At 35.1% G+C, this 26,885-nt stretch overlaps 3 protein-coding genes across 3 annotated transcripts; 1 reads left to right on the forward strand and 2 right to left on the reverse strand.

Moving 5' to 3' along the window:
* Positions 1–214: 214 nt before the first annotated feature.
* On the reverse strand, positions 215–2,878 carry LOC134237643 (SPRY domain-containing protein 7-like). The gene is made up of 5 exons (XM_062719784.1): positions 2,751–2,878; positions 2,508–2,624; positions 1,484–1,644; positions 1,183–1,285; positions 215–831 (listed from the first exon to the last, which is right to left on the reverse strand). The coding sequence occupies exons 1-5, from the start codon at positions 2,860–2,862 to the stop codon at positions 734–736; spliced, it is 591 nt and encodes a 196-aa protein (XP_062575768.1). The 5' UTR covers positions 2,863–2,878; the 3' UTR covers positions 215–733.
* Positions 2,879–3,532: 654 nt separating this feature from the next.
* On the reverse strand, positions 3,533–13,343 carry LOC134237632 (leucine-rich repeat-containing protein 63-like). Its single transcript, XM_062719766.1, has 11 exons — positions 13,254–13,343; positions 12,301–13,000; positions 11,208–11,442; positions 10,530–10,618; positions 9,975–10,060; positions 9,539–9,622; positions 5,311–5,462; positions 4,965–5,048; positions 4,713–4,857; positions 4,423–4,517; positions 3,533–4,225 (listed from the first exon to the last, which is right to left on the reverse strand). Exons 1-11 carry the CDS (start codon positions 13,308–13,310, stop codon positions 4,009–4,011), a joined length of 1,944 nt encoding a protein of 647 aa, XP_062575750.1. The 5' UTR covers positions 13,311–13,343; the 3' UTR covers positions 3,533–4,008.
* Positions 13,344–15,109: 1,766 nt separating this feature from the next.
* On the forward strand, positions 15,110–24,435 carry LOC134237644 (agmatinase, mitochondrial-like). The gene is made up of 7 exons (XM_062719785.1): positions 15,110–15,332; positions 16,379–16,504; positions 22,278–22,462; positions 23,199–23,399; positions 23,554–23,698; positions 23,844–23,938; positions 24,179–24,435. Exons 1-7 carry the CDS (start codon positions 15,182–15,184, stop codon positions 24,278–24,280), a joined length of 1,005 nt encoding a protein of 334 aa, XP_062575769.1. The 5' UTR covers positions 15,110–15,181; the 3' UTR covers positions 24,281–24,435.
* Positions 24,436–26,885: the final 2,450 nt, after the last annotated feature.

A 26,885-nucleotide genomic window follows, 5' to 3' on the forward strand; every position in this document is an offset into this window, starting at 1 on the left:
TACATGTATTTTAATATTTCACACTTGGTATCTTGAATCCTCATACACCTTGAAGTAAAGTGTTGGTCCTAACATGTGTGAGATAACAAGGTTTGACTGTATATGTTACATTTCATTTTAATCTCACCAAAATAGAAAAGTATTACCAGTATTTGATAAAGATACACATTAAAACAAAACTAATAACTTTGAGAAAAATAATAATGATAATATGTGTGACAAAACTTCCTTCTTATATCACCTGTCATGACTGAACATTGAACAACGAAACATTACCATAATTGTAATCTATCACACATTTGGAAATATGACAACCTGGGTAGACATGTATTTTATAATTTATAAATAAATCATAAAGTATATCATATTGCACTTGTCTTTATGGTAAAATAGGTACTCCACCATCACATTTGTTATCTGGAGTTCCATAAAGCTATGGTCTGTAATCTGTGGTGCCAGTTCTTGAAAATGCATTGATGTGTCAAAGAAGAACAGACTGAAATGTAAAATGGACATCTCTGGTTGAACTTTTAAAACAATATTTCCTTGTCAACTTAGCCATAACTGATTCCTGTACTATGTCAAGACACTGGATCATTCAAATCTGTTCTGTATATTTTAATCAGCATTGCTGCAGATTACATCCTCCATAAAAATAAAATTTTCAAATCCTGGTGCAAAAGCATGTCACTACCACTCCATGACTGTCACAAAAAAGAAACCTTTGATGATGTCACAACAGTGACTGTTCTATCATGATGCTGTCAAATCCGTCTGGGGGCTGGTGGTAAAATTTGTCAAACTGGACATCAATAACTGCTCCCTCATCCACTGAAAAATTACATGTACATTGCATCATCTTCTATTGCTTATTGTGAGCTTAAAAAAAAACCCCACTCTAATTTTATACTATAGCACTATAATATAATGCATTGGAATTTACATAAAAACCTTACGAAAATTAGTACCATGGACCTTTGACAATTTGTAGAGACATTTTGAATTGGAACTTGCAATTTTTAAATTTATATAAGACATGGCTTTGCAAAATTTGATTCAAATTTCTGTTAACATAGATCCAAACAATCAATATATTTTCCTATAAATACGGATTTCACTTCACTTTTAAACACTCATGACTGGGTGTTTTAAAATCATGCAAAGGATTTTCCAAAAATATACCATAAAACACTGGATACAAAGTCCCTTTCATTCCAGTGAATGGACAAGACAAAGGGTGGCCATTAAGGTAGAAGTTTAACTGGACATGATCATATGTAAGACCCTATAAAAAAAAGATGAGAAAAGCTTGGTTATGATGGTACGAAATATATACTGATATCCTAAAAAAAATGACTATTCATGGCAAGATTCCAGGTATTAATTATCTAAAGTGAACTACATTGTACATGTATCACTTCACTACTGAATTTTAATTTTTTATGGAATAAAATATTCTGGAGAAATTGATTCCTCATCTTACCAAAACATCTCCTTCCTGAGGAGTTTCTGACAACTTCCCCTTCTGTTGTTTGTCATGGAATAGAGACCCGTCATGTCTGACGACCCAGGACTCGGTGTTGTCTCCCAGGGGCACTGTGTTCAAGTTACACCTTCTTGTGGCCAGTCCTACTCCCCATACACCTAGTATTGATTAAATGTTGTATTGATTAAATGTTCTTTTTTTAACAAATAATTTAAAATTCCTTCAATAAATATTTAAATTCTTTTTAGAAAAATAAATTCACATTGACATTCTGCTTTTTACAAGGAATAAGTTATCTGCTAGTACTCAAAAGCAATATCAGAAATTAAATGTTTTTCATGAAACTTCAAAAGAAAGTCAATGGGTAAATTTTCATTTACTTTCTTTCTTGACTGCATGGACTTTGCCCATTGTGTAGTTACTAAGGAATTCAAGAGGATAGTGAAAGCTTGTTAATATGGGCTCGGTATTAAATCTTCTATGAATGTCCTCTAGCTGTTAGTGGTAACTCTCCTTGTAGAAATCTAATTTTTGTCACCCTTTTTGTGTAAGCACTCTAGTGGAGACATTACAAGGCCCCCACATGTGAAGGTCGTTGGCTCTGTCTCTTATTTCATACTTCTACACCGTGCAGTGAACATCAATCGCTGTGAGCCATTTATTTTGCTTTGCATTTGTAGAGAATTTTTCCTCAACTGCGAAAATAATCATCGCAGATCGATTTCAAACTAATGAATTATGAATAAAAGATGAGGCAAATAATAGTTGGTTTACAGTATTTGAGCTATCCATGTTTGCGATACCTATTTTCCCTTTCATATTTTTAAGAAAATGGATGTTTTTCACACGGTGAGAAAGTCCGTGTGCACAGCTAACTTCCAGTGTACTTCATAATCATGGGCAAATCCATGGCACCAAGGGAGAAAATGCAGTGGATGAATCCCCCTAAATTATATCCTATTAATCTTTCTGGGTGCTCTAGAGATAGAACTTAGTGAAACCCCGCATGGACAATATGTACCTGTACTTCGAATTTTCACTTCAAAATAAGCCTTATCTTGTGCGATTGGTGCATTGGAAAGTGCTGCTCCTGTTCCACAGATTCGTCGACCGTCCTTTACAATTACTACATCATTACCTATCAATAAAAAATTGTTAAATCGGATGTAAACCTCAAGATAGTAATCAGCAACTGATAAAATTCTAGTAATTTACTATGTGTCTTCTACAGATCGCGCTGCCACTAACGGATTTAAAGTTTTACCCATCAATGTAGTGTCAAGTTTCACCGTAGGAATTTCTTTTAGAGGTATATGACCCGAATTAAAGCCGGGGCCGTCCCAACAACATCGTAAACAGCAAAAACAAGCAGCCATTCTTGATACTTCCGGTGATTGAAAATTCATTAACTCGTACCTAACGTTATTCATAGTTGCATGTGATAATGTTCTGTATAGTGTACATCCCTGGTTAAAGAGATAATTTTAAGAGAATATAATAAAGATCTTGTTTTAACGTTAAAAAGATTACAAAGCTTTGATTTCACAAGTATTTCTGGTTGAAATAAAGGGGGGGGGGAATGAAAGCGGATCAAAGATCTAATTAGATTAATCTTATCTTACAAATTAGATAATTCATATCCAGGTTTTAATTTTTGTAAATATTTGCATTCATTTTTTTCTACAGAAGGTCAAAATTAAACTTTCTAAATTCAGTGCAATCTAAATTTTTTTTGTTGCTTTTTATATAGCTATATAATAAATCATCTGATAGAGATAAACTTTAATTGATACTAAATCTACATATTTTTAAAATACACAAAATATAAATAAAATTTTCAAATAGTGAAATTTGCTTTTCTGGCATATTTTTTAGAAAAATAATGAATATTCATTGAAAATCATTGTAAAAATTGCTTGTAAAAAATTATATTGCGATATTTTGGGGAAAAAATTGTAATATATAGCGTTACGAAATTTTTGGCAATACCCAACCCTAACATACTCTCTGCATTTTCTTTTTAGATAAACAAAACAAAGATATATATCAATTTATGTAAAACTAATTTTAATGGGTAATTTATTATAATTTTCTTTGTTTTCTTGATAAGCACACAATCTGATATTGTATAAGTTAATTTATTTGCACTCTCAATATCTCTCACCAACTGCTTTCACACCCATGTATAATACACAATGACTGTAAATATAAACCAACAGCCAAAGCATATTGAAAATCATTGCAATATAAATTTTATCAATGATTTATAAACACCTCAGTGTATTAAATCAGTTAATCTTATCACAAAATGCATCGAAGTGATTCCAACAAGGCACTGTTGCATCCCAAATACTTAACAGCAGCACTAAAAATACAGTATTTTCCCATACTGGAATTCTCTGATGATCTGATTTTCTTCTGAGCAAAGTTCTTTTCAAACTAGTTCATCAAGATCAATCCAAACTCTCAACAGTAAAGTCTGCAAGGCTTTCTGGGACTTCCCTCTTCAGAGTTATCCCCCCTCACTCCTCCTCCTCTTCACCCCTTGGAGTGGATGTCACCCCGTATAAGATTTCTGACAGCGTGTCTTTACTGTGTTTGAAGACTTGTAAACAGCTTGGTGAGCATGCTCGGAAAAGGAATGGCAGGTTCTTAATACCATGAAGTTTACTGACGGGACGAATAATTCGTAATCCTGGACCATACAGGGCACCATGACAACAGTCACAAACTGAGCGGCTGCAAAGAGATACATTACATACAATTACCTTGTGCACTTATTTTAAAATTCATATATATTTCTGGGAATGGTTGATAAAACTCTTTGATACTTGATATTTAATGAAAACAAAATAGAACTGCTAATTTCTTTCACAAACTTACCAAAAATAGTGCAAATATACAATATTCTTTTGAATTAATGCGTATGTACTTACTTGGCCAAGACCTTTTTGACCGACTCTGGTACAGAATCCATGTCACTTATTACCTCCCCTTCTACCAGAGTAAGCGCACACATGTCAATCAGTCTCTACAAAAGATACCATTTTTATCATGTCAAAACCATATCAATTTGTTTTTGTTTTCCTTGGAGGTGGGGGTTTGGGAAGAGAGGGATATCATCATGCACTTCTTCACAAAGTGTTACCCTCTTCATAATCCATGTATTTAATCTTTAAACATTTATAAGATTTGAAGAAAGGAGGGTGTAGTACTTGATTTGTACCTGTGGCTGATTCTGGGTGTTTTCTTTCCAGAAGAGTGGGTGCATGAAGTTATTCTTGACATTGAGATAGAACAAGTCTAGCAGCAGAGCCCCACACGGCATGGCTGGTAGCTGATTCCCCTCCATGTTCAACTCACGCAAGTTTCTGTTAAAAACACAAAAGTATAAAAGTAAAAAAAATATTGAAAAACTGACTGAATACAATTAGAAGACTAAAACAATCAGTGGATTTTTACATTTTCCTTGTAATACCTCATGTTGGCAATCTCATTCTGAATGAAGGTAAGCTTGTTGTAGGAAATATCTAAATGAATCAGTTTGGGCAAAGCAAATAACCTAAAAAAAAAAAAAAACAATTAGTAAACAAATGTGTTTGATCATCTAATTTTGTCTAACAGCTCAAGCAAATTTATCTCTTAAAACTTATACAAAACATTAGGTTGAAAAGATGAAGGAAAAGTCTTATATGAGGGGAAACACCCCCACCCCCCAAAAAAAGAAATACTGAGAAATAAGAAAAAAAAATTTGAGTTGGGACTCCATGATATACAGAATGAGCAAAAATATTTTCATAAGAAAGTAATTGAGGTATATGTACCCCATTGGGATGTTGGTGAGGAGGCAGAAGGAGACGACCAGGATCCTCAGGTTCCGCATACGATGGATGTCTGAGGGGAGTTCACGCAGTGGATTATTTCTCAGCTTCAGAATCTCCAGCTGTCGAATCTCCAGGATTTCTCGGGGAAATATCTAGGATAAAAATGTAATAATAACAATTCATGGGCATGTTTAATAAACAAGAGGCCCACGGGCCTTATAGGTCACCTGAGTATCATGTAACAACTTTCCAGCGATTGTATTTCAATTTGGTTCGTGTTTTAATCCAAAAGCCATGAAATTCACAAATTTTGAAGAAGGCACCATTGCTTATCAAAGGGCAGATTTCAAAGCATTAATTTATTTTTTGTCAAAGTACCCCCCTGGTACCCCTGACCCAGCGTCCCTGAAAGTATCTATTTTGAAAGAGGCCCCTTTCTTCATTATAAGGCCAGAATTTATTTTTTGTTTAGGTTTAGTTATGAACATGAGAATAAAAAAGTCCCAAAGGAGAAGGAAATCAAATTTTTTTTGGATAAATCAATTATTAACATTTGTACATTCTTTTTTTTATGCTATTATAATAGGCTAAAAAGTCCCAAAGGAGAAGGAAATCAAATTTTTTTTTGATAAATCAATTATTAACATTTGTACATTCTTTTTTTTATGCTATTATAATAGGCTCCTTACCACTGGACACATAATGCTTACAAATAGGAAAGTAAAACATTGCTTATTTCATCATCTGCCAGTTTGGGACAGTTATATAAATTGTGTGATGTTGGTCAAAATATATTTTTAAAAAAATCAATTCTTTAAAAGTCTTTCAATATATCTTCATTTTTTTTAATATGTGTTAGGTGAATGTGTAGACATTGTTCTAAAATTTAATCCTATCATAAAACAGACAGGGGGTATTGCGGGTGTAGGGTGAACATTTTTTCAATCAAGTGTAAAATAATTTTTCTGTCTGATACAAATGATACTACATGCCTGTATATATTTGTATATTCTTGCCTTAACAATTTCTTCCTCAAATGGACTGAACTTCTCCCATAGTTTTATTCATTACATCTGATGCATAAGCAACCCTTTTCTGAAGAATGATGCTTAGACTGTAAGCTATAACAGAGACCTAAACAATGTTGCTGCCCGCCGGCAATATGCCACAGCTACCACGGGCAGTTTAAAACCTGGGGGGAGGAAAATAATTTACAGACAGATACTTTTGAAACGAATACATAATTATCTCACCAGGGGGTCGTAACATAAAGTATGCTAAGTTTTTGACTTAAGTATGGTCTTAAGTAGGCGTTAAGCACATTTTTAGGACCTACATAAGTACTACTTAAATATGTCTTATACCGTAACATAAAGCGAACTAAGCAAGATCTTAGCTAAGTCATACTTATGTATTGAATTAAAATATTACACAGTGTAGAAGTTCATAATGTAGCGTTGGTTATTACATGTAAGTGTGATATTTACTCACAGACTGAATATCTTTTACTTCTTTAAGCACGCCTGGCTATTGTCACAATTGTCCTAAGGGACTTTTAGTCTTTAAAAATTCCGTCACGTTCTTTTTCACTGGGGTTTGCTTTTCCTTTACGGAAGATAATGGCAACTGTATCCTGTGATTGATACACCTATTGTGCAAAACCGCTGTCGCAATTATCACCTTAAAATGGGGGGACAATTTAATATAGTGTATAAAAACATATTATTGGTTTTAAAAATATACATTTGATATTTTCATAAAGTTATTTGTTTATACCTTGCATGCATTCGAAGGATGAAATAACAGAGGACCTCCAGTTTTATCAAGACAGCGAAAACGGCCCTTCCACACACCAAAACATCTTTCAATAGAGTTTCTAGTTTTCATATGACGAGCATAATACTATAGTATTTCATGATAATAATTTTATGAAAATCACATCTTGTTTAAATTAAAATGGGGTGGTACTAGGGAAATCGAACAAAAAAGGGGTGGGTGAAACCCCTTCCTCAAAGAGGTTGATAGTGTTATGCTCCATTTTTTTTCAACTCATTTTTCTCTTAAAACATTACCAAATTTAATGGGTTCTTAACTGTTTACTCAACATCATACAATTTTAAAATGTTAATAAATGCATGAATATTTTATATAGGTGTAAATAGCGAGGGATGGCTCTTGGGTGATTCAGCATATCCACTAAGACCATGGATGATGACCCCATTTTTACAGACTTCTACTCCCTCAGAGCATCGTTCTTTTTCCTCCCACTTTGTAGAAATATATAAGCAGACGCCAGTCGTGTAATAATAATTGTGTATTCGAACTTTACTTCTAATATCTATTGTGAATAGTGTTTAATTGTGTCTTTATTCACAGACCTCTGAATACTACTCTCAGTTTCTCTGTGATTACCGGCCAAGTTAACCTGTCATTGATTTTCAATCATAATTAATGTACACACATGTATATCATATAGGGTTATTTTGCTTCATGTATATGTTTAAATTGCTATATACATGTACACAAGACATAATTGCTATTTATTGACTGGAAGAGGCATTAGATTATCTTATTAATTAATAACAAATGAAATAATTACAATATTCTTCGTTAAATTTTAACAGTTTTACGTATAATGTGTTCCTGTTATGTATAACACGCACTTAAGTCACCTATGTTGATCGCCTAAGTTTTGCTAAGATTTGTATTTCTAAGCATCCTTTATGATACGGACTTAAGACAAATAATGTACTTATGTCTTACTTAAGTATGGTCTTAGACTTAAGTACTTTTTATGTTACGACCCCCAGCATGTCATTGTGCAACAAAGTCGTCAGCATTTTATTTGTCCTTTGAACAGGTGAAACTTTTTGAATGGCACTCGTATCGATGAATTTTACACTAAACCAAGCTATCTTTCAGATCATTTACCCGCCGTTTCATCTTAAAACCGGAAGTGCGAGTTCGTAAATGTGAAATCTCGATCCCGACTCAAATTTGACATCGGAAAGAAAAAAATTGTTTTATTTTTTTCTGAACATTCAAAACCTTGAGCGGAGGGTTTGTAAAACTGAAAATAAAATAAATTCTGGCCTTAAATATGTAATTAGATCATTAGCATATTAACCAGGATGTTCAAAGAATTCATGCATTTCACTATATAATCATTAGAGCCCCACCCTAAAACAAGAACCCCTGACCCTGGGGCCATAAAATTCATAATTTTGGTAGAGGCACTCTTGCTCATCATAACTATCTACTTAGTTGGTTTATTTAATACCCAGGAGCAGAGAAGAAGATTTTCAAAGAATTCATGTATTTTCACTATATATAATCAACAGAGCCCCGCCCTAACACCAGAACCCCTGACCCTGGGGCCATAAAATTCACAATTTTGGTAGAGGCACTCTTGCTCATCATAACTATCTACTTAGTTGGTTTATTTAATACCCAGGAGCAGAGAAGAAGATTTTCAAAGAAATAATGCATTTTCACTACCTACTTATTTAGCCCCGCCCTAGCACTAGAACCCCTGACCCCAGGGCCATGAATTTTACAATTTTGGTAGAGGACTCATTGCTGATTACAATCATGCAAACAGTTTGACTGCTTGATGTCCAGGAGTAAAGAAGAAGATTTTTAAAGATTGCATTAATTTTAGTGGTTTTGGCCCCACCCCTCAGGCCCAAGGGGGGCAGGGATCATGAAATTCACAATTTTTGTTCCCCTTTACCCATAGATGCTTTGTGCTAAATTTGGTTGAAATTGGTTCAGTGGTTGCAGAGAAGAAGCTGAAAATGTTCAAATGTTAACGCACGACGGACGACGACGGACAAAAACAGATAGCAATAGGTCACCTGAGTTTACTCAGGTGACCTAAAAATACATGTACATGGCCTTACAACTGACAAGTGTAAGACTGCACTGAGTAAAGACAAAAATGGGAATTTAAATAAGGATAGTAATTTTCTTTAAAAATACTTAAAATGCATGTACTTCTGCATTTCTTCCCTGCCAATTTAAATCTATCCTTACATCCCAAAAAATCTGCCTTATTATTTCCCAGCCACCCCCAATCTATCCTCACACCCAAAGTATATCTCTGATTATCTCAATCTGCTTCATTTCTCCCTTCCCGTTTCATGGACTTTAAGCGTACAAATATTTTGTGCATGGCATAACAAATGTTTAAACTGAAACACAGTTTCAAAGTTATATGTCCACTCACCGAGAAATCATTGAAGGACAGATTCAGATAGGTGACAGTTCTTACTAGGGGTGAAATATCTGGCATTTCTGATATAAAATGTGCCTGGAATGAAAATTAAGGATCCTTGTAAAAATCAGACATGGCAAACATAAAACAGACCCAGTGGTTTAAGTATATTCCATTATTCTTGTATTGTCTGATATGTTGAGTGAATTAAGGTATTCTTTGTAAATAAGTGCAAAACAAATTTCTTATGCTGTACATTTTTTTTAAATGAATAGCTTGCTTTTTTATGCGCTTCGAAAAGTGACAAGCCAATGCAAACTAAAATCTAACATTCCAGCTGCATGCTTTTGCTTCAGCTGATATCTTAAATAAAAAAGTTATGTGCCTCATAAATCGCTGCAATGCTGTGCATGGTTGACTTTGTTATTGGCCCATGTATTTAACTCACCTTCAGACTCAGAGCTTTTCCTCCGTTTATCAGAGCATCTAAGATGGCAAGCTCTGAAGGAGAAATGGCATTCTCGGAGGGTGCGGCTAAAAAAAATAACAATAAATTTAAGTTCTCCTGAGCAGCAACGAATGTATGAAGACCTGCAAAGCACAAGTTGGTTAACTTTAAATTCCCTTTTCTTTTTTCACAGAAATCCTGAGTTTAGTTTGTAAAAAACAACTTAGATTTTATGAAATATATAGATTCTGATGAATGGGAGAATAAGAATCAGTATACTCTTGTCGTCCTTAAATTATCTGCTGACTGATCAATACAAAGGAAGTCTAAACTACAATTATCCCCGCTTGCAAAATTTACAATCTGACAGTTGTTATTGCATATTTTTCTTTTTGTAACATTTGTTTAAATTCTGTCGCAATATAAAACTGTTTCACCTGTGTTTGCACATGTGTACAAGACACTTTAAGTAATATTTATTGGCTAAGAGATAAGCTATTTTTCATCCAGTGCCCATCCTAATATGCCATTACAAGGATACATCTTGTCACTTACTGAAAGGCGAATGACTACGTTCCGCCCCTTGGAAGTATCTAGATGGAGCAGAGTGAAACATTGAATCCATTGTTGGAATTTCTGTATCTCTACAAAAAAGTACAAAGATTGAAAGATATTCGTTTTCTTTACATATAGTGATTTTAGTTAAATAATACAAAAAGTGGGTAAAGTTGAAGAATATTTTACAAAATGATGATGATACATGTAATTCAAACAAAATTTTAATGAGAAAGAAAGAAAGTCCTTAAACATATGAAAGCTGTTCTTATTTTTAAAAACTACACCAAAATATTTTTTTGCTCATCAGACCCATGACATGCATGTATTTTAAAACAAAACTACATGTATACACAAATAAAATTTAAATTTTTTGTACTGGGAAAAATTCTGTGCTAATTTCGGTCGTATTTCCACTCTATTTTTGTATTTTGAATCTGTTTTCTCTACAAATCAGAAAAAAATATAACTTTCTGCTCAAATTTTTTCATGATCTGCCTAAAAATATTGCTTACCAAAAAGTAATTTTATTAATTGAATCTCTCATCCACTTGCACTTTTTCTATCAGATGTCCCACAAACAATAAATTAAACTGGTGTGGCCTTACTCAAAAACATATTTGATGTTTGACTCTACAATGCTGACTTTCTTTAGACCAATCAAAGTTTAATACATACTGTCGTTCTTGAGCTGATTGACTGGCAACATCAAAAGTGTCATCCTCATAGAGTATGATCTCTGTGTGCGGGACATTGTCGTCAGCGTACGATGGGCTGTACTTCCTCAGTGGTCTGATCACCGACTTGACCTCAGTGTTCATCAGATCTCGAACATGCTGTTTAATCATGGCTGCCATCTCAATCAGTAGCTGTTTCTGAGGGATCCTTGGTTCAGATGGCGGAATGTTTTGCCCTATAAAATAAAATGTTATGTTTCACCTTAAAAAGAACAAGGTTTCAATTTTGCCTTCTTTGGCCCTGTGAATTTCTGAAAATCTGAAACTGCTTAGATTTAGTTAATAATGCATCGAGTATAACTTAGATCTTTGGTGATTGTGTATCTATCAAATATGATAAAATTTTCTGGCTATAGTCAATGCATTATGACGTCACGAAATTTCCTGAGACATATTCTGAAAAAGTCTATAAAAACAGTCAATTTTTATATCTATTTTTCAATATCTAATACAGAGCGCAACCTCTGAACTAAAATATGCAACAAGGAAATGATAGAATTGTTCATGAGGATTAAAAGACATGTTTTATTATTTAGATCAGAGAGTGCACCCATATTATTTTTCTTCACTAAAAGTAACTCAAATATATCTGTTTACCTAAAAATTCAAGAACATTGCAATTTCATAAAGCCATGCACTGTTCTTCAACTTCAAGACCTGGACTTTTAGGAGAAAAATGTTAATAGGAAATGAAAGCACTAAGTCTCTATTTTATTTTAATGCTTCAAATGGAACATCAAGTGTTAATCAATCAATTGATATACATGTATCTACAGGGCTGTGTTTTATGCATAAAGTGAACCGAGCTCTTTCAAACTGTTACTGAAGATAAACTGTGTGTAATAAGCAAAAATATTAAAGTATATATGTCTTTGTATGTAATTACATGTATAAAGCTCTTCTTGCAGTAAAATTCAATTTCTAATCATAATTAAAGTACAATATTTACATGTACCTATATAGAGGAAAATTTTAACTTATGTATGTTAAACAATACTTAATCCTTTACTTTAAAATTCATACAAGTAACTCACCTTCTGGAGTCATTTCCTTCACTTTAACTTCCTCTTGAATGGTAGGATTAATATACTTTTCCGCCAAAAGATTTGTTAACTTCTTATAGTTGTGTTTTGAGTAAAATATTTCCTTGACTTTACGAACAGGTATGTTACGAAGTTCTGAGAGATGATACACAAAATTGTCTAAAGTAAAAGCTGGAGGCTGATGATAGCGGATCTCATCAAAATTATCCATCTGTAAAATTTCACCAGGCTTTTTAGGGGGTCTGGTGGGGAAATTATCTGGTCCTCGCGGTTTAAAAGGTTTAACTAATGATTTACCATCAACATAAGTACCTAAACTAGTTTTCTCACGATATATTGGATCAAGTACAAACTTCTTGTCATTTTTACGCAGGTAAGACCCATTACTGTGCGGGGATATTCCGTAATTTCTGTAGAATGTCCCCCTGGTGGGGTGTGACTCTGACGGTGGGGGAGACACTAGACTAGGCACAACACTAGGGGTGGGGGACTGAAGGTGTCTCTGACTGATGTCCATCTCCTGTTCAAAGTCATATATTTCATAGAATGGTTTGTCTGGGGAAGGTGGCAGCTCGGGTTCAAGGGGAGGTAATTTGGGTGCCCTTGGCCTGCGCAAGAGCTTGAATCCTCCCCCTCCCTTGCCCTGGCCTTTAATCATCATATTCTTTTTGTTTTTGTTTGATTCCACTAACTGAAAAATAGAATTATCAACTATACTATAAACGATACGTGTTTACAATTAAAAAAAAACAAAACATTATTCTAGTGTATGACACATTCAAGTTCAATAAAAACTTGTCAACTCACTGAGGCAACGTGCAAAATTCAAATACATGTCAAATTACAATAGCAGGATAGGTAAATAAAAATAATCTGTCAGCATTAAGTGTAAAACAATCAAGAAAACATAAATTTATTAAAAATCTTATAATGAAAGTAAATACCGAAGGTCCGTTTGCCGCCATTTTGACGCTGCACTGTCTCCATACCAACACGTGCATAGTAATTCATTCCTAATTTATTCGTATATAAAAAAAAAAGCAATGTGACATTATTCAAATTTATGAATTCTCACGACAAAAAAGTAACAACCGTTTATTTCAAATTTTCAAACATTTAATTTCATTTCATAAAGTCTCCATTTTTCAAGCATCAAATGGATATTGATAATGTATCGCATGATTTTTTAGTTTATGGTGAAAAAAGACATAAAAATTGTCTAACTTTAAAGTATGCCTGATCAATTTTCAAAAAAAAGTTTCATATTTCGATGGAGGCTAATTTTAAATTTTTATTCTACAATGAATAGATGTTTTTTGACCTGGCACTGTCAGATAAGATTGGGGGGGGGGGCTTCATTAATTGGCAGAGAGCGTTCAACATCAAATTTTGAAATCAAGGCGTACAGCATCCTTTTCCCATCGATTTAAAAATGAAACTTTATTTATATTCAAACTTGTTTAGTATAAATCCGCTAATTAAGACGCGTAAAGTGTTATGAGATGAGGCTACACTTGTCGATCAAATTCTCGTGATCTGTTTAGAAAGTCGACCATTCAGCTGCTACTATAGTCAGATTGTTTAGTTGATAGATGCTTAGGAATATTTAACCTTACGAAACTAAAAAATGTACAATGTAACGTAAAATTGACAGAAATTCTGGATTCTTCGGATAATTTTAATTCACCATGCAGACAACTGAGCCTGAAATATTATATTGGCTCAATCAAATTACTGAAGTCAGACTTATGAATGTTCACTGGCTTTGTCTCCATTTCAAACTGAAGTCTATTGAGTGTGTAAAAACTGAAGATAAACAGTTCATCGATTAAAAGAAACTATATTAAAACTTTGAAAAGGGTGTAAACACAGACCACTGGAAATTCCAGAGGGGAATCGATGCCTAGGCATCTTCCCGAGTCAAGAGTTTCTGATCCGTTTATGTGGAGCGGAGCGGATCAAAAACTCTTGACTTGGGAAGATGGTGCCTAGGAGGATTAAACATTCCCTGCCGATCGGTCAGATCCTCAGAGAGTCATATATAAGTATTAATCAGGCAGACGGAACATTCCGTAGTAAAATTCAGAAAACAAGGGCCTAAAATTTATATGAAACAAATCAGCCAAAATACAGTACGACCCAACGATGAGTCATATGCGCTAACGAGGTCATTATAATATTCATGCATCGAATTTGCTAATTTTTTTTTTTAATGAGGTCGTTGAAATTGTTGTAACGTCAACTTATCTGTTTCAAAACTGATCGTACTAGGTCTAAGGATCAATCCCTTGAATATTGATAAAGTTTGGAAATGTAAACTCCATATACTAGTATATGCATTTGATAGCAGGATGATAATGTTGAAATCATCTTGTTTGTCATGCAATTTAGTTGTTAGCACTGTTGTCTCTTATCGTCTAATATCAGTAAAATTGCAAATATAAACCTACCATAGGCGTCGGAACGGGGGATGCTTAGCCTCATTCCACTTTTTTGCAAAGATAAACATTGATTAGGCATTGAACTTTGGGGCGCTGGTTATGCCCCCCCTTTATTTTTAACAGACAGAGTGCACTGTAATCATTAAAAGAAGGGTTAGCGGTAGCGTTTGGAAAAAATGGTTGCAAAATAAGTTTAATTAATCTTAACATCCCCCCCCCCCCGAACCCACTGAAATAGTACTTTCATGGTTGAAAAATTTTCATTTTTTCCTTTTTTTCAGGTTCATTTTTTTTGTTCTTTCCAACTTTCGATATGCTTCTGACGCCAATGCCTGCGGTAGATAGAACGGGTCATGGCCCTGAGAGGATTCCGTATCTATACTTGTAAACAGATCCATTGACCAATGTAATCTGCTAGACAGGTCACAGAGATGAAAAGAAGTTTAGCGTTTCTCGGTCGTTCTCTTTCCACCAGTACACGACACGGGGGGAAATTCAATGAACCACTGTCTGGAAATGAAATGCCCCGATCCGGGGGGATAGCATCTATGATGCGCCTACCTATCCAGAACGATACACAAGGTAAGAGGAGGGTAGACTTAATTTACCTTTCGTAGGTCACGGCGACAGGTACGATAATTCATTATCGCCAACTCAGACGCGCACCTAGCACAATGCAGACTCAGGGGAACAGAATAAGAAGTACCTTAGCTTTTGGGTACAAAATGCTTATATGCTAAGATTAAAATTTACATTTCTTCATACCCGTTAAAATGTTTAACCCCCCCCCCCCCAATCACCATCACAAAAATGAATAAGCTCACTGGCGGATTAAGAGAGGGACCCAAGGGGCCCATCCCTCCCTTTTGTGTCCATAATACAATGTATACATAAAATTTAATAAATCATATTTTTTTGGGGCGTGGCTGTGGAGCCTTTCCCCGACCTCATCCCCTTTCAAGATTTCTGGATCTGCTACTGCAGCTAGATTTATTACACAACATGTCTTTATTATGTTTTATTGCAATCTTTCGTTGCTATAACCTGTGACAATTATCATAAACATAGTTTTTGTTCTATTTCGTTAACATTACAATGAGATAAGGTAGTTTTTGTCTAAAATTTCAGATGTTATATCGTACAGTTTTTGTATATAGAAGTGAAATTTGATTTAAATAATTACTGAGTATATAACCCGATTTCTATAATCATATATATCAATAACAAGTATACTACATCAACAAAATCTGTTCTATTTGATAATATGCATTTGAATTTTAAGAATATTAATTAAACGCACATTGTATCGTTTTTGAGACAGGGAGCAGACGGAGAATAAAGATATACGTTACAATAAAAAAAATAAATTAACAAAATAAAAAAAAAAAAAACGGGGAAATTGTCCAAGCTTAAAAATCCTATTTCCTAAGGGGATGTAAGGGTAAGAAACATAAACCTTTCGACAAGAAAACCGTAATGAATACATTAACATTAGATTTGACTATATATATATATATGCATGAACTATCATAAAATGGAGGGGATCGACCTTAACATTGATTATGATTCGAAAGGGGGGCACCTCCCTTACTACGTGCCTACAACATACAAGTCTTTGTTTTCTATAGGTCTGGGAGCCTGTTTTGTGGGGATACCGATGGACATCGGGACATCAAATAGGTCTGGGACTAGATTAGGTCCAAGACAAATCCGGAGCGAGTCCGCACTCATCCGAAAGGTCAATATCGCCACAGGTACGTACACATGCACTTACATGTAGTAAATTTTATTTTATGTCTGACATCGATTTTACATACAGAGTCCTTGGCTGCAGAATAAAAACATTTCTGCAGTGAATAGATTCCCTAGCATATACATGTATATGTTGATTCGAAAAGAAAAGATATGCTTTATATTAAAGGTCATACGAAACAACGTCCTGAGCATTTTGGGTTGTATACGGAAATAAGTACGAGGGGCGTTCAATAAATAATGTCATCAGGGCTCGGAAAGAAACAAAAATCGCTTTTCTATGATTTTGTCTTAATGATTTAACTAAAATATTCTCTTTTAACTAAAAGACATGTCCGTAACATTTTTATTCAATTTCTAATTGTTTTTAGAACACAGTTTTGAGTATGACCCTTCGTATACTGGAAAACGGTAGATCCTATGATTTGCTGTGCTTGTTTTTTTCTTTCTGAAAGGTGTTTTCCTAAGTTTCGGAAATGAAACAAGTTAAAGATTGAGAGATCTGGCGAATATTGTTGATGTGACAAAACATAAACTTTCTGTTCACCCCAAAACTCCTTAATTCTTCATGGCCTGTGGGTTTGGACGCTGTCATAAAGAAATTTAATGTAGTGAATTCCTCATTCTGTTTCCTTCCTCTCATAAACCTTTCAATTTGTTGGCAAATATTTTGCTTACTAGACTCCTCCAGAAATTGAACTACCTCCCTATGTATGTATTTGAACAAGACCGCTAATATTTAAGAAAATAGCGTATAAAACTGTTTTTGTGTTCTTGCAAATTTTTGCTCTTCTTAGGCCTTTGTAGTTTTGTCAAGGACTTCCTATTCTAAATTTGTTTTGAGGGTTCAACGCAAAATGGATTCAAGTTTCAGGATCTGTTTGAATTTCAGAAAAACGTGGATAAGAATAATTTTTGATTTTTTAAAAATAAGTGTTTAGGTTTTCTACACGCTCTCGTTTTCACTCATATTTATAAATATAGGGTGACATTTGAGTATTAAACTTTTTAACAATCAAATGTTTCTTTAAAACAGTGTGAACTACCCCCGATATGATGTCTATCAAATTTTCTATGCAACTTAAAGTCAATAAAACATAAATCTGTGATAATTTGTTAAATTATCGCTAATATACATTGGTTGTTGTATGTCCTTGTTGACAAGGAGGGTACCCATTTTTGATGACTATTTTATAATTTTTGTTAATTGAAATCCACCCGTTCATGTGTGTATGAAACAAACATAAGTTGCTGTAAATTTCACATATTTCAGTTAATATATTGTTGGGAAATTAATAAGTTTTACAGCAGCTTTAATGACGCGTTCCATTTTACTCTAATTTACTGATTCTTGACCATTCATTTTTAACGCAGTGTCTCGAGTAGCCCTTGTTTTCCAGCTTCCCACAATGAAATTATGCGATGAAAAGTGGTCACATAAACTGTTATCAATTCATTAAAGATTCAATAATTAGAAAAATGCAAGCTTAATGTCATATGAATTCTATGTTGTATGTCATGGAGCTGATGACATTATTTATTGAACGTCCCTCGTATATCTGAGCAATATGGTGGCATATTTCTGCCCCTTGTGTGCAAGTTATTTTTCTATCAAATATGTCGACATGCAAGATAAATATGTTGACATGCAAGATAGTTATGTCAACATGCAACATAAATATGTTGACATGCCAATAATTGCAATCAAATAAGTATTATAAAAAAAATCTTCAAAAATCTCAAATATCGCCCACATGTGACATCCAACATGCTAAATGCTACTTATTTATGTAAACATGCAAGATAAATATGTTGACATGCAACTTATTTATGTCGACATGCAACTTATTTATGTTGACATGCAACTTATTTATGTCGACATGCAACTTGTTTATGTCGACATGCAACTTATTTATGTAAACATGTGACATATTTATGTTGGCATGCAACTTAGTTATGTTTACATGCGAGATAAATATGTTGACTTGCAACTTATTTATGTAAACATGCCACATATCTATGTCGACATGCAACTTATAAGTTGCATGTCAACATATTTATCTCGCATGTCAACATAACCAAGTTGCATGTCGACATGAATAAGTTGCATGTCGACATAAATAAGTTGCATGTTAACATATATAAGTTGCATGTCGACATAAATAAGTTGCATGTTAACATATATAAGTTGCATGTCGACATAAATAAGTTGCATGTCAACATATTCATCTTGCATGTTAACATAAATAAGTAGCATTTAGCATGTTGGATGTCACATGTGGGCGATATTTGAGATTTTTGAAGATTTTTTCATAATACTTATTTGATTGCAATTTTCTTGCATGTCAACATATTTATGTTGCATGTTGACATAACTATCTTGCATGTCAACATATTTATCTTGCATGTCGACATATTTGATAGAAAAATAACTTGCACACAAGGGGCAGAAATATGCCACCATAGAGCAACATTAATCAGCCTGAAATAACATTTTGGATTTTTTACGCAAGTTGGAGGCAATAGAGTTGATCAGAGGTACTTGACTGCGAAGATGAGCTTCAACTAGCGCGGCTTATCTCCCTTTACTTATGACGTCAGTAAGACCCACTCGCTACATTCTGTAATATTTATATAGCCGATCATGTCTTATGCAGCGTAATTTTTAAGAAATATCATTGTCTTGACTAAAACTTTGCATAAATATATGATTTTCAAACCAGATAGTGTTTGTCTTTTAACATCCTGTTGCATGTTTGCAAGATTTTAGCATGTTTTATCCGTGTTATTTATTGTCATCCTTCTACATATCAATATAATTAGAGAGAGACGATGTCCAAAGAGAGCAGAACTTCTGTAAGTTATATATAAATATATATACAGTTACTCGATCGGTAGCACGCGCATATAAGTAAAGCTGGATTTGATCGATTGACAGCGGTGTGTGAAAGTGAAACTAAACCTGCATGTTGATAAATGATTTCATTTATTTGTGGAAAATGAAATGATTCTATCGCTTCCTGGTCTTCTCCTCTCTCAGTTATTCCTTGCTCTTTCTTTGGCTTTCCCTATCTTATTGACTCTTTTTTTTTTTTTACCAAAGTCGGTACATTTACACATAACACTGTGCCTTTTTGAATATCGTATTTAATCTTAAAAAGTCAACCTCGGACTTTAAACGCAAATCTATCTATGTAATCCTACGCACGGACGTTTCTGTGTGTATTTGCAGATCAAATTTTCTTTTGCATCAGTTTATTTTAACAAATATCATACTCTGCTTTTAAAAAAGAATGTTTAACTGTAAAAATATTAATTTTTAAAAGTGTTAGGTTCAGTCTCGCAAACAATGGGCATTGGGGCATGGGTTTCTTTTTAACGGATCATCCTATGCACGCACTGTATAAGTATTTTCAAACTGCAGTTACTCAGTGAAACTGTTAATATAGAAGTATATAACTGCACCGTACTAGTAACATTACAGTACATGTATATTAACGTGCATACTCGTGATGCTGGTAAGTTTTTAAAATCACTTTTCTTGTGACAGCAAAATTACGATGATGTCGTCATGACCCTATTTCTGTAGGCCTATATCATTTTCATTAGTTCTCGTGTTTCAGAATGCAGAAGCGTGCATTCAAATACGCCGACTTTTTAAATAATTTATCGATCCACGTTTATCATGAAGTTCAATATCCCCGTGTTTATTTAGGGAAAAAGGGGGGGGGGGATTACATCATGTATCATATACGTATAAAAAACAAGAAGATTGTTGTTTCTAAGGTGTTAATTTGAAATAAGTAATCTTGGTTGGGGTGAAAAATCTTGATTTCAACGGGGTTTTCATCAGGATCATCTTACTATGAAAAGCTCTCGTTTTCAGTTGCTGTGCCTAAATTAACGAAAAGTTCAAATAAAGTGAACTGTTCCTTAGAATCAGGTAGCTCATCGAAAAACATAATCACATTTATATCAACAAAAACGACTAAAATTAACTCAACAAGAGGCCCAGGGGCCACAGCGCTCACCTGAGCACGTACATCAGCTAGGAAAAAAAAACATATCAGATCAGAACTGAAAGTTAATTTAAGTTGGGGGGGGGTTGAATTTTAACCCCCAAGAGGATCATAATTTAAACGAACTAGAATCTACATTACCTGAGGATGATTCCATACAAATATTACTAATCCTGGCTTTGAAGTACTTGAAAAGAAGATTTAAAAAGGTTTCCCTATATATTTCTATGCAAAACTTTGGTCGGCCATTTTGGCCACACCCTTACCCCGGGGTCATGACTTGAACAAACTTGAATCTACACTACCTGAGGATAATTTCACATGAGTTTCATCTTTCCTGTTTCAATGGTTCTCGAGAAGAAGATTTTTAAAGATTTTTCCTATATATTCCTATGTAAAACCTTGATCGGCCATTTTGGCCCCGCCCTACCCCCGGGGGTCATGACTTGAACAAACTTGAATCTACACTACCTGAGGATGATACCACATGAGTTTCATTTTTCCTGGCCCAGTGGTTCTTGAGAAGAAGATTTTTAAAGATTTTTCCTATATATTCCTATGTAAAACTTTGATCGGCCATTTTGGCCCCGCCCTACCCCCGGGGGTCATGACTTGAACAAACTTGAATCTACTCTACCTGAGGATGATTCCACATGAATTTCATCTTTCCTGGCCCAGTGGTTCTTGAGAAGAAGATTTTTAAAGATTTTTCCTATATATTCCTATGTAAAACTTTGATCGGCCATTTTGGCCCCGCCCTACCCCCGGGGGTCATGACTTGAACAAACTTGAATCTACTCTACCTGAGGATGATTCCACCTGAGTTTCATTTTTCCTGGCCCAGTGGTTCTTGACAAGAGATTTTTTTAGAATTTACCTAGATATTACAATGGAAAACAAAGATCGTCCATATTGGCCCCCGCCTAACCCCGGGGGTCATGACTTGAACAAACTTGAATCCACACTACCTGAGGATGATTCCACATGAGTTTCATTTTTCCTGGCCCAGTGGTTCTTGAGAAGAAGATTTTTAAAGATTTTTCCTATATATTCCTATGTAAAACTTTGATCGGCTATTTTGGCCCCGCCCTACCCCCGGGGGTCATGACTTGAACAAACTTGAATCTACTCTACCTGAGGATGATTCCACATGAGTTTCATCTTTCCTGGCCCAGTGGCTCTTGAGGAGAAGATTTTTTAAAAATGCCAATAATTTTTCTCTAAATCATGATTATCTCCCCTTGGAAAAGGGCGTGGCCCTTCATTTGAACAAACTTGAATCCCCTTCACCCAAGGATACTTTGTGTCAAGTTTGGTTGAAATTGGCCCAGTGGTTCTTGAGAAGATGATGAAAATGTGAAAAGTTTACGACAACGACAACGACGACAGACGACGGACAAATTTTGATCAGAAAAGCTCACTTGAGCCTTCGGCTCAGGTGAGCTAATAAAATACAGTAAAATTACACTAGATCTAATGCGTTGTTAACATCAGTGGGTCTTTGTGACGTCATACAAACACAAAATCATGAACGATAAGCAAGTAACAAATTTATCAAGTGGACAAGTTTAGGCCTTCATTTTTCTGTTAAACAAAAGCAAATTTTTTTTACCAAACGTAATTTAACATTCTTTTATACCAGTCTTTATGTTTAATAAGTAAAATCTAAGCGTAATGAATTGTTTCGTATGACCTTTAAAAACTGAAAGAGGTGTTAAAGAAATTAAAGTTTATTGAGTTTTTACTTTCCCAATAGGAGCCTCGCCTTTCGACTCCTTCCAAGTGGCTGATGTGGGTGACGTGAACTTTAACCTTTACCATCTCCCCAAGGCCTGCGAGGACATCCGTGATCATTACCGGAAGTTGATCAGTACTGGGTGTGTTCCTCTGACGATGGGGGGAGACCATACCATCAGTTACCCGATACTCCAGGCCCTGAAGGTTAGAGGGAGGGGCTAATTATTAAAACACAAGTTAAGTTTGTCTGGGAAAAATAAAGCGGGGTACAAAGAATACCTTGCATCAATTTTCAGTGGAATTTTCTTTCAGAAAACATACTCTGCCACCGTCGCCCGGAAAGATTTTGAGATATGTGATTTTTCAAAGCAGTTTACACAACATGTCCAAAAATTAAAGTGGGCGACGGTAGCAGACTCTATTTTCTAAACGAAAATTAGAGGAGTAATGTGTCATTTTGAAGCTTTTCTGCATTAAACTTAGAAATGTACCAAATTAATGACGTCATGTTTCCAGAAAGGTCCTCCTTCATGCCATATTCTTTAATAATTTATCATATTCATCTACTCAACTATTGTTGAGGCCAATTTTATAACTTTTTAAGGACATAAAATTTTTAGGGCGCAATAAAGCTCAAACCGTACCTTCTGAATCTACCCCTTTTTTTCACCCCCACTCAGGGTTCTGAAGTATCAAAGTTCTGTTAAAAGATTTTAAGTTTCATTTCAGCAACTTACAATTACGATATTTTTTTTTTCATTTTCAGTAATGCGATTATAGTGTTATGGTACCTGAGTATTAAAACTATGTTAATTTATGAATGACTTGAAACAAATACACATTTCGACACCAGTAGGTGCAGGGGGTAGGGTAGGGAATCAAAGTTTTACATAGGTACACCTACTGGGCTACTATGGTATAAATTTCCTATACATTACAGGAGAGGTACGGGCCCGTGGGTATGGTACACGTGGACGCTCACTCAGACACCAGCGACACGATGCTGGGGGAGAAGATCGCGCACGGGACACCCTTCCGTCGGGCGGTGGAGGACGGATGTTTGGACCCCAACAGAGTGATCCAGATTGGCTTACGGGGATCAAATTATTCAGTGGAAGACTATGACTGGGCCAAAAGTCAGGTAAAGATCGCAAAAAGGCCGGGGGTGGGGGGGGGGGGGGGGTAACAGTTTCCATAATCACAAAAACTCTTATACTTAGAATCTATAATTACTTTCAAGATATGTTGCGATGTTTATGCTTGGTCAGTTGTAGTTTTCTATCCTACATATTTAGGGATTTCGGATAGTGACAGCACAGGATTGCTGGCACAAGTCCCTGGCCCCCCTTATGAAGGAGGTTCACGAGATGATGGGTGATAAACCAGTCTACATTTCATTTGACATTGACGGACTTGACCCCGCATTTGCTCCTGGAACAGGTAAATTATTTTGTATGCTAGACTACGCAGTAAGCGAAAACTTGGGTAATTATTTTGTATCCTAGACTACGTAGTAAGCGAAAACTTGGGTACAATTTCACATTTGTATTTTAACTGGTACGAATAATTAAGATTTGATTGTCAGGTACCCCCGAGATAGGAGGACTGACCTCTATACAGGGACTGGAAATTGTCCGGGGCTGCAGGGGACTGAATGTCATCGGGGGAGATCTCGTAGAGGTAAGTCAGGAACAGGTGCGATGAAATTACCAAGTATTTCATAGCTACAAATACAGCACAAAAAATGCCGGGCGTTTCATATATAATCTTACTAGAAAATTCTAGCATTGTTAATTATATAATTGTTGATGAGACATTTGGAAAAAAGGATTAGAAATCACAAGATGATGATCATAACGCAGTATTTGTATGCATTATGAAGAGATTCTGATATATTTGTATTAATTTGTTGTTGTGCAGGTGTCCCCTCCCTACGATATGAACGGCACCACGGCGTTGACGGGGGCTAACCTTCTGTTTGAGATGTTGTGTGTCCTCCCGGGTGTCAAGTACCTCCGATAGTGAGACGTACCGAGCAGTGCCCTCCCTACAACTGTCTCAGAAAGAACAGCAATATAGACCGTGTAACGGGAATACTGTACATAATAATCAGAGCGCTTATATCATGTTTTATAGGAATAAAGTTATTGTTTGATTGTTATAATACAAATGAGAAATAGTTCTTACTGAAGGATTCTGATTGAAGAATTCAAAAAAAAAAAAATAAAAAATAAAAATGAAACTAACCACAGGCACCAAACTCGCTTGAATTTTTTTTTGTGCCTGTGCTATGAGTACTGAGCTCATGAAATGCTATGTATCCCCGCTTCCTATTCATATATGATTATAATTTCAAATTCAAATTCCATGTTTTGCGCCGCGCTGGGAGACGCGAAATAAGTGTCAGATCAAAAAGTAAAATAGGAGGAGCACAAAGGCATTATGTATCAAAGATTCTCTGAAAGTCTCATTATAATTCTTTAGTGGTTGAAGAGGAATTGCGGATAAGAGATGGATAACCCAAAACGTAAAAGAAAGACATACAAATAGACGGATCTCCTGATCACTTTTCAAGCAAGGGGAGAGAGAGAGGGGGGGGGGGGGGTAATAAAAGATTATACAAGCATGTGTAATATCAGGTAATTAACAAAACAAGTGAATGCCCTGTCACACCTCTAATCTGTTTTTTTTTTAATTCTGGCTTAAAATTGATGTCATGCAAGAGGACCACTTGGTTTGCAGTCTCCATAGCAGCCATATTGCCGAGTTTATTTATAAATAAAATATGTCAGAAAGGACACAAGTTTGGTGCAGTTTCTGCTTTCTCCAGTCGGACTTTTTGTGCACGCCACACATCTATATTTTTACTTAAATAGAAAATCGCAATTATAATTGTTTTGATTTACTATAAAATGTAGATAAATAACATCTCTTTCAAATGACGACACACTGTCAATGAATTTTAGGATCAGGTGCCTTGAGTCTCCCGTGTTGATGCAACCTTCCACGATATGATGGGGTCTCCCTCAGCTGCAGAACTGTAGCTTAATGGTTTTATATAGAAGTCTTTGAAACGACTATAAAGGATTAGGAGGTGGACAAAATATAGAATAATATGTCAAGAAAATGGTTTGAAAGGTAGTTGATTGAACGATGAAGTGGGGAGGGTTGGTATTAAAATCGAACCTCTAACTTCTCAAAAGAGAACACCACAAAACGAGAGGCTTTATGGATCAACTGTACCTAAACAGACCTTTTAATTTTGTAATACTGTAGTATAATACCGCATTCTATAATGAACTAGCTTTATGAAACTAAATCACCTTAAAACAAGATGTGTTTGTGAAACACTGATGTCCCCGTATAGGAACATAGCGAGGGTTAAGCTTTATTTTGAATGCAGATCAAATATGCTGGTACCTAAAGTAAGGCCTTTTCACAAGAAATACAAATGTGAAATGTCAAGGTCAAAGGTTCAAGGTTGTTGGTTTCTATAAAGAAAGGCATTGTATCAAAGCTTATCAAAGCTTACATATGCAAGTATGAAAGTACTAGCCCTTACCGTTCAAAAGTTATGGAAAAAGTTAGTTTGTAAAAAGTAGGTCGAACTCCAAGGTCAAGGGGTCAAGGTTCTTGATATCAAATGAAAGGTCTTGTCACAAGGATTAAAGATGTGAGGTATGAAAGCCCTCGTCGTAACCCTTCAAAATTATGGCCATTATTGTCTTTTAAGAGTAGGTCAAACTCCAAGGTCAAGGTCAAAGTGTCAAAATTATTGGTATCCAATGAAAGGTCTTTTCACACGAATTACTTTTGTGAAGTATGAAAGCCCTAGCCCTTACCATTTAAAAGTTATGGCCAAGGTTAAAGTTTTTACATAGGTACGGAGATCTCCAAGGTCAAGATCAAAAGGTCAAGGTTGTTGGTACTTATTGAAAGGTCTTGGCACTAAAAATATATACATGAAGTATGAAAATCCTGGTGTCAACTGTTTCAAAGAGATGGCCAAAGTAAAAGTATGGAATTTTTGTGTAAAAGTAGGTCAAACTACAAGGTCAATGTCAAAAAGTCAAATTTGGGGTACCTAATGAAAGGTCTTCTCACAAGAAATACACAAGTGAAATATAAAAATTATAGCTCCACTAAATCAAAAGTTATGGGCAAGGTTAAAGTTTTTGCGGACAAACAGACATAGAGACATCTACACAGACAGACGGACGGACACAACAAAAACTATATACCTCGAAACTTCGTTTACGGAGGCATAAAAATATTTTTTTAAGTTAAATCCATGAAGATTTAAGCAGTTGGATACTACTGGCATTTGATAGGGATACGATTTCCATATATAATTATGAACACTTTAGCTACCTACATTTGATAGAGATACGATTTCTACATTTAATTATAAACATCCTTTTATATATTTGCTCTTATATTTACCTGTTTTTTTTATGCCTCCACAATCGGGGATATATAATAGTTTTTGTCCCGTCCATCCGTGTGTCTGTCTGTTTGTTTATTTGTCAACAAAAACTTGAACGTTCCCCACATTTTTGAATGAGTTGGGCTATGGCTTTCATATTTCACAGGTGTTTCCCTTGTCACAAGACCTTTCTTTGGGTAC

The sequence above is a fragment of the Saccostrea cucullata genome, unplaced genomic scaffold (genome assembly GCF_032062105.1).
Source record: "Saccostrea cucullata isolate Sc308-1 unplaced genomic scaffold, CSIRO_AGI_Scuc_v1 ctg347, whole genome shotgun sequence".
NCBI classification, from domain to species: Eukaryota; Metazoa; Mollusca; class Bivalvia; order Ostreida; family Ostreidae; genus Saccostrea; species Saccostrea cuccullata.